General features: G+C 39.9%; 1 protein-coding gene across 2 annotated transcripts in view; it reads right to left on the reverse strand.

Moving 5' to 3' along the window:
• Positions 1–68: 68 nt before the first annotated feature.
• LOC107709275 (uncharacterized) overlaps positions 69–12,566 on the reverse strand; it is a 15,704-nt gene continuing 3,206 nt past the window's right edge. The window contains exons 2-7 of one of the 2 annotated variants that reach the window (XM_016513732.1): positions 6,578–6,827; positions 5,649–6,323; positions 5,391–5,479; positions 3,217–3,417; positions 3,067–3,136; positions 69–1,462 (exon numbers count right to left, since the gene is read on the reverse strand). In XM_016513732.1, coding sequence (XP_016369218.1) covers positions 1,319–1,462; positions 3,067–3,136; positions 3,217–3,417; positions 5,391–5,479; positions 5,649–6,323; positions 6,578–6,676 — 1,278 coding nt within the window. In that variant the 5' untranslated portion in view covers positions 6,677–6,827 and the 3' untranslated portion in view covers positions 69–1,318. Of the gene's footprint in view, positions 1,463–3,066; positions 3,137–3,216; positions 3,418–5,390; positions 5,480–5,648; positions 6,324–6,577; positions 6,833–12,566 lie in introns of both variants that reach the window. The other variant, XM_016513731.1, reaches the window with a different exon arrangement.

Consider the following 12,566-nt stretch of genomic DNA (forward strand, 5'->3'; position numbering starts at 1 on the left):
ATTATTTAGCAGAAAATCTAAATATCTAAATGGTAGTAGACAAGAGAGAAGAACAGAGACCAAAAATATCGGTCAGTATGCATTTATTTGTCTCACAACATTCACACAGGTTTTTGGGTAATTAGCGCAGAATTAACCACCAGAACAATTGCTTTAACAGGTTCTGACCTTTCGGATTTGAATTGCACAGATTGTGGAGTGACAGCGTTTCATGCTTTTATTGTCCATTTAAAAGCGCAAGCACTTGAGACAGATGTGTTCTGACTGCTTTGGGACACAGGAAGTCCATTAAAGTGTCTGGTCTATGTCTTTACCACAGGAAGCTCAAGCAGTTGAAAGTGTTCTTGTTAAAACAGACTGTGGGAGGAGAGCATGTGTTATCACACCAAATGCACTGCCAGTCATTACTGAGCTAAAGTGACCAATTAACCTGGAGAAAAATAACCAACGCGTTGCTTTGCAGATGCAAATACACTTCTGAACATATTTCAATGGGAAAAAAATTGAAAGCATGGGTCTTTTGAATAAGTGTGGACTTAATTTACATGGACGGCACGGCAAGACCAGTGCAGATTTGGCAATGTATTTATGCAGGGAGCCATATTGGCTGAGAACTTATACCATGTGTCTTGCACAAATAAGGAAGGTATGGGCAAACAAGAACAAGTCCAGACAGGAAACTAAACTCTCTACACTCAAAGGCAGTCCCTGGCATCACTTTCCCTTAAAGGTCACCAAAAAGGCAGCAACTCTAAAGACATTCATTAAGTTCTGCTACTAAAGGAAACAGCTGGTTTTCAGGCACCTTCCTCTACAACATTTAAACCAATGCAACTGATGAAAACTCCAATTAATATATAAATACAAAAAAATATATAATTAATTATTACAATGTAAGATGATCAAGACCAATCTTTCTGTTGATTTATCTGGCATGTGCTTCAAAAGCCAGTTTTACAGCGAGCTGCCTGAATGTATTTACAGATGGTATTGAATATGGGACATCAAAACCTGTTTGTTAAAGAGTTGTGCGTTAGTTAACTTCCTAGTTAGTGATGCCCTCATGTATTAGTCTCTGAAACCGGTTACGATTCAAACCAGTTTGGTGATATTCAAACAATGGAAATTAAAGAGCGCACAAAGATTGTTTCAAGTGAGAACAGTTTTAACTCGTTTGTTCTTGTTCCTGCGGATTTACCCCAAAAAAACTGGTTACCAATATCTCATTCACTCAACCCACACAATACAGCGCTGCCTCTTTTTCAGTCTTTTTAATGGTGTGACCAAACGCATCCACGCTCTGGTCCTGCTCTGCGGCTCAGGCTTGGGGCTGTCGGAGGGAAGACAGCAGGAGTGGGAGTAGGTTGAGGGCGGGCCGGTGTTCCTGAATGCCCAGCGCCACCAGAGCCCCGGCCAGCACTGAGGTCACTTTGGGCAGCAAGGGAGGACGAGTCTCCATAACCTACCAACATAGATAAACACTAAGATTAAACCAGATTGAAATGATCAAGTGCTGTTTTTCAATCAGAGAGCCTCAGTAGATGTCCAAGGGGGCCGCAGGATGACTTAAAGGGACAGTTCACCCAAAAATGAAAATTGTCATTTACTCAGTCTCAGGCTGTTCCAAACCTGTATGAGTTTCTTTCTTTTGTAGAACATAAAAGAAGATATTTTGAAGAATTTGGTAACCAAACAGTTGCTGGTCCCCATTGACTTCCATAGTATTTTATTTTTTCCATACCGTGGACGTAAATGGGGACCAGCAGCAACATTCTTCAAAATATCTTCTTTTGTGTTCATCAGGAAAAAAAAAAATATAAAAAAACTACAGATTTGGAACAACTGAGGGTTAAGTAAATAATGACATTTTTCTCTCTTTTTTTTGGGTTAACTATCCCTTTAAATGTAATTAAATTAATAAATTATTATTAATATACTAATAATCTAACTCTAATCTAAATTAAGTGTTAAAAAAACACGTAAAAGATGTCAAATGATAATAACTATTGTTTTTATTGAAAAACATACAGTTCTTGAAACTTATGGAATCACAAAATGAATTTTGTTGAAATAATTGAATATTTGTTTTGAAAAGAAGCTTTGTTTTAAGTACAGCAGAAGTACCAGAAATTTCTCAGCCTACATGGCCGTTCGAATTTTGTGTTGGATTACGGTGTCCTTTGAGTCAAATAGGTTGAGGAAATCCGCAGTTAAGTGACAAGCGTTAAATGATATAAAAACTGTTAACTCACCTTTTAACCATTTTTCTGATAACTTGGATTTCTGGGTAGCTCTGCCCAAAGTAAAATCTCACTGATCTAAAATCTTGCTCCATATGTTCTGATATTGTGTGATTGAAAAGCATTTTTTCAGCTTTCAGTATCTCCTTTTTCCAAACGAGTCTACTACATTACGGGTGGTACTTCCAGTTTAGGGAGCTTCCACTCAAAATGACTTAAATCATTTCAAATAATAAGGCTGCACTACAAATAATCCTTATTTGTCTGTTTGATTGAATGAGCTGTACATTTTCCATAACTCTCCATTATATTTTTATCTGTCAGGAAAATAATTAAATCTTGCGGTTTTAATGTGACAGTCTTAAAGGAATATCTGTGACAAAATCTCTTTTTAGTCCGCTAGCTTTCTTTTTCTTTGAATTTCGCTGTATTAATATGAAAAAGACAACACGCTGTGCAGATGTGGTCTGCTCTCCTATTTTTAGCTCCAAATCCTCACTCGCATCTCTTTCCTGGTTTTTCACGGAGCGCTTTAAAACATAACTGTCTCCCCTTTTTCACTTCTAATCCCCATCAGCATTGTTTACTGAAATATTTCTGAAGCTAGAAAATGAAACATTTATCTGTTCAAAATGAAGGAAAGCACGTTGAAATATCCATCAATGTTCGAGTTAATGGGGGAAAAGTTTTTATTAACGCAAAAAAAGTGCTGACCTCAGTCTTTAAAACGGGAGTGTAAATTTCTTTTTTTTTTTTTGTACCATTTTCCTATTTAATTTAAGAAATATGGAAAACAAGGATATTCTGAGTTGCAAGAAAACCTCACCTTTTCAACTTTATGCCTATGTATTCGTCCATCAGAGCCAACATAGAAGGTGGAGAATGCATCATATGTTCTGAACAGAAAAAAATAAATATGACTACACAAAGACGAGCACAGGGCAAGGTTTTGATAGGCTGTCACAGCATGTCTCACCTGTAGAGGTGGCTCTTGTCTTTCTTGTAGAAGAAGATCAGAATGGAGTGGAAGGGCAGGCCTTTGACTCTCCAGCGAGCTTTGATGGAGCCGTCTTCTGGATGCTTGGTCAGCTTCAGCACTTCCAGCTGAGCCTCCGCATAGTAACACTGACACATCAATCGCCAAAGCGTCAGAGTCAGCTGGTACGCTACACGACCCCTTTAGAGACAGACATTATACCAGTCAGATGTGCTGTTTCAAATATACCGGTACTTTGGCAACAAGCCAGAACCAGTCATTCAATGGTAGTTCTGACTCATTTTGGAACTATTGTCACTGTGTAATTAACAAACAAAACCACCCATGATTTGTTTTTCCTCAAAACTTTTTTCCTCAAAAGTCTTTTCTTTTGTATTTGAAAACATTTTGCTTGGAAAAACTTTTTGACGTTCTTGCAGAAAATGCTTTGCAAGCAAAATGTTTTCCAACATGAAGGAAAAAAAAAGTTTTGAGAACAAATCTTGAGACATAAAAATGTTTTGATGCAACAAGCATTATTAATTTTGCTTGTGAAACTTTTAATGTATTTGAAAAAAAAAAAACATTTAGCAAACAAAAGAAAAAAAGTTGACAAAACATGAAATAATCAAAACATCTTTAAGGAACAAAATTTGATAGTTTAGCTTGCAAAAAAAAATGTTTTGCAAACAAAATATTTCCAAACATAACATTAAACACCATGAGGGAACAAATGTTTTTTGTTTTTCTTGGTAAACTTTCTGATGACTTGCTTGAACATTTTGCAAACAAAACATTTACAAACAAAATGTCTTGAGGCAACAAAAATTTAGAGTTTTAATTTTATTAAAAATTAATTTTATTATAAATTAATCCATAGCCTAACAGCCTACAAAAGCGATCAGAGTTCCGGACATAAAGGTAGCGCAATATATAGCAATACATTTCAGATTTTTGCAAATGTGCCAGTGCGTATTTGTTTGCACTCTGTGGGGTGCCAAAGGTTTCTATTTACAAGTATTGAAAAATGTATCCAATCACAGACATATCTGGTGATTTCTTGAACGTAATGGCCAATTATCCATTTTAATGATTATAACGGGAGTTTGCAAATGTGATATTGATTTTATTTAACAGTTCAATAAACAAGTTAATATAAAATTACTTATATTTTAAGAACACTGTTGTCTGATTTTGCTCTATTTCATCAATGAAAATAGTTCCAAACAAGGTCACAGCTGAGCCGCTGCGCATCTCCATGCAAACACTTTATGAATGAATGTGTGTTTTTTTGTGAATCTAGTGAGTCAATGATTCAGTTACCCTTTCATAAAGACAGTCACTTGTTTTCTTCCTGAATGAATCAGCTGTTTGAACAAATCGATTGAATGAATGATCCAGTGACAAAGACAGTGACTTGCCGCCACCTACTGACAGTTTTGGTTTAATTTTTAAAGTATAATTTAAGTTTTTCAAATCATTTAATATTTCTATATTCAAAACTTTATATTTAAAACATTAATCTCAAAACATTGTTATTATGAATTTAAATGCATTCATGTCACCTCTGAGCCTCGCTAAACAGTCTGTAAATACACAGAAATGCTACTTTTGTGTTCTGTTCCACCTCTGTAGTGTAAAGATGAATTTTGTTGATACTGATTTCATTTGATTGGTAACTTATTCTTCCTGATTGTGTCTTATTATTCTAATTCAATTTATTGCTTTCATTAAACATTTTTTAAAAACTTTATAAATATAAATGTACGAATTTGACATAAAAGATGACATACATTTAAAAAGGTTAGAAAAAATGCCATTACAAAGGTCAAATATCGCCTCATAATGAGAAGGTTAGTTTTTGTTATTAACCAGAAGGTGCTCCTAATTTTTTGAGAATTACACAGAATTACGCAGGTAATTATCTCCAAGCAAAGATTCAATTGAATGAATGTGTTTGTGCCTCATATCATTGACCTGTAATGTGCCTGTCTCGATACCCAAGAAAATATATGGTTTAGAGGAAACATGAAATACATCTTATGTTATTATACAGTATATTATAAAGTCTTTTATCATTTAAAACAACAATAGTCACAGCGGTTCACTGACAGCTAGTATAACTTACTTTCAGGTCTAAAATCTAGTATAACATACACTTAGAAATTCTTTACCTTGTTTTGGTGTTCAGAAGACCATTGATGAACTCAACATCTTCAGAGTATATGCTGTAGTCATGATTTTTCACAAAGAAACTGGGAAGCTGAAACACAACGTAGAACCTTAACTATTAGTCAAGATTACACTGCAATTACATTATTAAAAAAGGTATCATAAATGTAATATCTTCCTACAGCCTCCATAACAAGCATTATTTCTCCCATTCATTTTTCTACAAATGGTCCATCTCATCTCCCTTAAACTTGTCTTACCTCCACCCTCAGCTTTTCATGCATCAGGGCCAGTTTCTCCTCATTCTCCATGTCTCTCTGGCTAGAGCTCTTGTCCACTCTCTCAGTCTCAGCATGGCTGTAATGCGTGACATTGAGGGCCGGATAGATACTCTGCTCATCCTGTCCCTTTCTTGGTTTGACCCCAATCTCTGAGACAGACTCCATCCCAGGGCAGTGAAAGCAATAGAAGCGAGATCCAAACATAAAAGGTGCAGGGCATCCCTCAGTCTCAAACAGACTCCTGAAGGAGCCTCTTTCCATCAGCTGGTTTTCCTCAGTCCCATCATTTCCGATAATGCTAATATCATCCTCTCTGCTTCCATCAACAGTGGTTAAAGGAAAATGGAAGTCAAAGGGTCTGTTGGGTCCCAAAGCAAGGAGCTCACTTAGTTTGGCCGGCCCAAGAAAGGGCACTTCCACCACGGTGTGCTGCTCATCGGTCTCTCCGGGTTTGAGCAGGACAGGCAAGCTAATCGCCTCCTCCCATTCCTCCTCCTCTAGGCTGGCTGCTCGGTTCGGCTGGCACGCATGGTGGAAGGGATGGGACAGGGATGGCTGTTTAATGGACAGGTAACGTAGACTGTTTGGAGGAGCCAAGTTCCATGATGCACTGCTCAGAGTCCTACAGTTGTCAATCAAGTGAAATTCGGTTGTCTGCAAATCAGACAGAATTTGATTAGAGATTGGTCAAAGTTTTTGATCAATTTAATGCATTTCTTAAAAAAAAAGAACTTTTGAACAGTAGTGTATTTTCTTTACACAATATATTTGGGTGAACAGATGTTAACCCTTATTTTCAAAAAAATGTTTTAAAGGGGTCATATGATGCGATTTCATTTTTTCCTTTCTCTTTGGAGTGTTACAAGCTCTTGGTAATTTTTCATGGTATAAGGTCTTACAATGTGTACCTGACATAAATTCCAGCACTGTTTCATCATTGGTTGTCTGCTGCCATGGTTCCTGGCACACCCCACCAAAAGAGAGACACCCCCTCTGCACACAGCCATTCAAGTCAGGGTGCTGTGGTGACCTCGATGGAGTCTCAGTAAGATGACATCATCAAGCTACTCAAAGAGGAGGAAACTTGAACTCTCCCATCCACCGCTGCCTCTGGTTACTCACCCATTCACAGAGACAGAAACTTTTGTCCTTCAAAACCTAACCTGGGCCAAAAACATTTAATTTACATTTAAATCACACTAACAAGACCAGATATTCAGATCTTCTTCAATACATATATGCATCTGACAGACATTTTTAAACAAAGCAACTACATTTGATCAGTTTGTGAGCTTCCCAGGAGTCTAACCCATGGCATTGCTCACATTGCTCTACTAGTTGAACTTCACTACCAATCAAAAGTTTGGGGTTGATAAGATTTTTTTTGTTTTTGAAAGAAGTTTTTTCACTGCATTTATTCGCAAGAGGAGCAATATAACCTGTCCCTCTGAGCGAGCTGCAGAGCGGGATTACAGCCGCTATTTTGTGGTGTCCAAGAGAGATGGAGGACCGATAATGGATCTGAGGCTCATCAACCGAGCGCTTCACAAGCGCGAGTTCAGGATGGCAACACTGAAGCAGATCCTGGCACAAGGACTTGCACTTGCACTTGTCTCAGGGACTGGTTTGTATCCGTAGATCTGAAGGATGCATACTTCCACATTCAAAACGCGACGCGCCACAGGCGCTTCCTGAGGTTCTCTTTCGAGGGCACAGCATACCAGTATTCAGTTCTCCCATTCGGGTTGGCTTTAGCCCCACGCACGTTCTTGAAGTGCATCGATGCAGCGCTTTCCCCTCTCAGAGCAAGTGGTATGTGCATTCTAAATTATCTGGACGACTGGCTGATTTTAGCCCATTCGATAGATGTGCTTATCAGTCACACGGACACGCTGCTTCACCATCTGGAGTCCCTAGGACTGCATGTGAATGTGCAAAAGAGCGTGTTCACCCTGAGTCAATCTATAACATATCTGGGTGCCGTGGCGGCTCCAGGATTTTTTTGTTGGGGGTGCTAAGGGAGGGCTTAACAGTTCAGAGGGGGTGCTAAAAACTAATTGAGAGAAAGTAATGAATGCCTGCTTCAGCTAAGCATGCAAATTCAGCCACCTTGTGTTTTTTATATACAGCAGCTTCGAAAAAGGCGTATTTTACATTTTTTTTTACATTTTGGTATTAAACTTCTCATATGCCAGTAATATAACTTTTAATGCCAACTGCCAAATATGATGCTTACAAATTAATACAATTTATGAACGCACATAGAAAAGAGAGAAAGTAGGGATTTTCTTTTGTTATTATTTATTTATTTTTTTACACATTTCTATTTACTCATTTTTTTGACCATCAAGTCAAAAACTCTCAATGCCTACTGGCAGGAAAACACCGTAAATTCTAACAATTTTTTACAATAGATAAAGTGCAGACAATTCATAAAACTATTTCCACATAAGCTATTTATTAAGAGTTGCTACTCTGTGTGACGACAGGCTCCTCTCCATCCGGGGTTGCGTTTCAGTGTAAACGGACCAAAACGGAGACTTTTGAAATTGATGGTGTGGCTGCCCACATTCGTATTCGTAACTCTGCGTATCCTTGACGACCGTGTAAACAATAACATCATGCACATTGTTGTACTCATAGATATGTATGTATACATTACATATCTATGGGTGTACCTGCATGAATGGTCAATGTGCCGGGGCTAAGCAAGTTTCTGATGGGGCTATAGCCCCATCAAGCCCCGCCCTAGCACCGCCATTGTCTGGGTGTGTGCTTCGTGGAGATGAGGGTGCGAGGGTGTTCCGACTTCAGGCCAGTGGTCAGAGTCTCAGAGCAGGTGGCACATAAACTGCTGGGAACTGTGGTGTATAGCTGCACAATTAATCAAATTTCTAATCGCGATTACAATTATGGATGCCACAATTACGTAATCGTTCAAAGCCGCAATTAATCGTTCAAAGTCCACTTATGTTATTCTGCGTGCTTAAGATGCATTTTTTTCTTTCTACATGTTATCTTAAGGGTTTTTCCATTGTTTTAGTTTTAGTGTAACATTATGATACCATTCATATTTTTATTTAAAGAAGAAGCCAACCCGATGTATATTTGACATTTGAGGCTTAATACTATAGAAAAGCACTAAAGGTTTTTCAGTTAGAATGGTATAAACATCATTCAATGTAAATTGTGATAATTGTAATTAACAATCGCAATTACAATTTCAAGGGAATAATGGACAATTATGATTTTTGTCATAATCGTTCAGCCCTAAGGTGGTGTCCTTAGCCCTAATGGCCTTTTTGCCACAGTTGGAGCAGCGACATGTGCTGATTTGCACCGACAACATGTCTGTGGTTTTGTAAATAAATCGCCAGAGTGGCGTGTGCTCCAGAGCCTTTTTCAAGCAGGCTGCGAGCCTCCTGTTATGGGTGGATTGTCATTTACTCTCCATCAGAGTGGCGCATATCCCCGATCTCCTAAATCGCGGAGCGTACATGCTTTCGAGGAATGGAATACTCCACGAAGAGAGGAGGCTGCATCCCAGTTCGGTCTGGATGATTTGGGATCGCTTCGGGAAGGCGGAGGTGGTTTGTAACGAGTGAGAACACACACTGTTCAATGTTCTTTTCGCTGTCTCACTCCCCTCTGATGGGGGAAGCTCTGATGTTGCGCTGGTCAAGAGCCAGACTTTATGCATTTCCCCCGGTGAAGATTTTGCCTCTGGTATTATGCAAAATCAGGGAAGAGAGGGCTTCAGTGATCCTCGTTGCCTCAAACTGGCTGAATTAGCTTTGGTTTCCGGACCTCAGGGAGATGCTGGTGGCTCCCCCTTGGTGATCCCGCTCAGGAAGGACCTGCTGTCTCAAGCGAATGGCTCGATATGGCACCCCAGCCAGAGCTGTGGAGCCTGCACGTGTGGCTACTTCAAGGGTCCTAGAGGAGCTAAGTGCCCTGCCTCTTCATGTGATTGACACGATCATGGAGTCTCGTGCACCCTCTACTAGGCATTTGTACAAGCTTAAATGGGGAGTGTTTGTGAAATGGTGCTGTGATGAAGATATGGACCCAGCGAGCTGTCCTGTGTCAGATGTTTTACATTTCCTGCAGCACAAGCTCGATAACGGGAGCCTACCATCAATGTTAAAGGTTTATGTGGCCGCTATTGCTTTGTTTTGTTCCCCGGTTGTCAGGCAATCAATTTGGAAGCACGCAGGTTTCTCAGGGGAGCGAGGAGACTACATCCCCCATGCCCGCCTTCGGTGCCGCTGTGGGATTAAGCGCTGGTTCTGAAAGCTCTTTCTCTACCCCCGTTCAAGCCCTTGGAATCTATTGCTGTAAGAGATGCTCTCCCTCAAAGCTGCTCTGCTTCTTGCACTTGCTTCGGCTAAGTGCATAGGGGATTTGCACATGCTCTCAGTGGATGAGGATTGTATTTGCTTTGGACCTGGGGACTGCAGTGTTACTCTCTGGCCCAGACCCGACTACGTGCCTAAATCTCTTTCTACCCCCTTTAGGTAATTTCATTGCCTGCTTTGTCTGCTGAGCCCATTGACCTCGACTGATGCCCGTTAGGGCTTTGAGGATCTACAGTGGTGTGAAAAAGTGTTGGCCCCCTTCCTGATTTCTTATTTTTTTGCATGTTTGTCACACTTTAATGTTTCAGATCATCAAACAAATTTAAATATTAGTCAAAGATAACACAAGTAAACACAACATGCAGTTTTTAAATGAAGGTTTTTATTATTAAGGGAAAACAAAATCCAAAACTACATGACCCTGTGTGAAGAAGTGTTTGCCCCCCTCTTAAAACTGCGGTTTATCACACCTGAGTTCAATTTCTCGAGCCACACCCAGGCCTGATTACTTACACACCTGTTCGCAATCAAGAAATCTCTTAAATAGGAACTGCCTGACAAAGTGAAGTAGACGACGAGGGCGCTTGGTGACACTAGGGTGTGACTGGAGCAGAGATGGAAGGAAGTGACGTAGGATCAGGAAGTGAGCTGGACATAGAGGATGAATGTAGTGGCGGGGAGAAAGGAGGTAAAAATGGAAATTGGAACATAGTAGAAAATCGGAAAAGGAAAAAAAAATGGAATCAACTTTCTGGTTCGGAAAGTGAAAGGGAAAGACAACAGGAGAAAAGGAAAAAGGAAGAGTTTAAGGTAATGATACATTTCTTGTCCGATAATATGAATGCATTGAACCCACTGAAAATAACTAAAGCGATCAAAGAAGAGATCGGGAAAATCGAACATGCGAAAATGTTACGGAATGGAAAGTTGCTACTTTTTTGTAAAGATAGCAGACAACAAAAACAGGTACTAGGCTTAAAGACATTAGCAGGGAAAAAAATTTCGTGTACACTGTTGGAAGAGAAGAAATGGATGAAGGGAGTAATAACAGGGGTCCCAACAGATGTATCAGAAGACACAATCAAGAGAAGTTTATCAGGAGCAAAAGTGGTAGGGGTCAAACGTCTGAAATATGTTAGAGATAAAGAAAAGCTGGATAGCTTATCTGTAATGGTGCAGTTTGATGAGGAAAGATTACCAGAAAGAGTATTCTTTGGGTTTATAAGCTATGCTGTTAGACAGTATGTTCCTCCTCCGCTTAGATGCTATAAATGTCAAAAGTACGGGCATGTGGCAGCTGTTTGTAAGGGAAAACAACATTGTGCGAGGTGTAGTGGAGAACATGAATATGGAAAATGTGGACAGGGTGTAAAACCCAAATGTTGCAATTGTGGAGGTGATCACAGTGCTGGAAACATTAAAGTGTGACAAACATGCAAAAAAAGAAGAAATCATTTTTTCACACCACTGTATATCGATCGCTCGGATAGTGGATGCTATCGTGTCGGCTTATGCGAGCCGGGGAGAGGAATGCCCTCGAAACATCAGAGCCCATACAACACGGACTATTGCTTCCTCATGGGCCTGGTCTAAAGGCTCGTCTATTCGAGCACTCAGATTCTGATGCAATTGTCGCTCTCGCTGCATTTATACTGCCTGCAAGCTTGTCAGTATTTGCATGCAATTTGCATGGATTAGCGACAATTGGCCAGTTTATTAAACTGGCGTTATCCCATAAGGTTTCAGGATTTTGGAGAAGGGGAGGAGTTTCCACTGCGATCTTCGCAATTTCTCATTCCCGCTCTCAGGGAACCGAGATTACAACAGTAACCGGAGACAGCCACCTACTGTGTTGGAGTGTGGACCAGAGTTTACCCACTATTGCAAAAAAAATAAAAAATAAAATAAAATAAAATAAAATAAATAAATAAATAAATGTAATTCTTTTAAAGGGGTGGTTGACTGGTTTTGTTCTAGGCTTGATTGTGTTTATGGGGTGAAGTCTTACATGTGTTTTTTTTAAAACGCATACTTTTTCACATAATTTACCTTTATTCTTCACCGCTCTGTCCCTTCTCTGATAAACGCGCTGATCATTTCCTGCTTTTATGAAGCCCCTCCCTCAGAAATACGAGATGGGCTCAGATTGGTTAGCTGGTCCAGTGTGTTGTGATTGGCTAAACCGCTTCTGGTGTGGGATAGTTCACCCAAAAATGAAAATTTGATGTTTATCTGCTTACCCCCAGGGCATCCGAGATGTGGGTGACTTTGTTTCTTCAGTAGAACACAAACAAAGATTTTGAACTCAAACCGTTGCAGCCTGTGGACCGTTGCGTCCTCCTGAGCGCGTTCTCAACAGCCGGCGCCTGACGCATCTTCTTCTTCTTTTTGCTTTACGGCGGATCGCAGACTTATAAGTGCATTACCGCCACCTAGCTCTCAAATGGACCATTGACACTCTATCTACAATCTCAATTAGGAGTGCCAATGGTCCATTTGAGAGATAGGTGGCGGTAATGCACTTATAAGTCTGCGATCC

This window comes from Sinocyclocheilus rhinocerous, unplaced genomic scaffold (assembly GCF_001515625.1).
Source record: "Sinocyclocheilus rhinocerous isolate Xijiao unplaced genomic scaffold, SAMN03320098_v1.1 scaffold206, whole genome shotgun sequence".
Classification (NCBI taxonomy): domain Eukaryota; kingdom Metazoa; phylum Chordata; class Actinopteri; order Cypriniformes; family Cyprinidae; genus Sinocyclocheilus; species Sinocyclocheilus rhinocerous.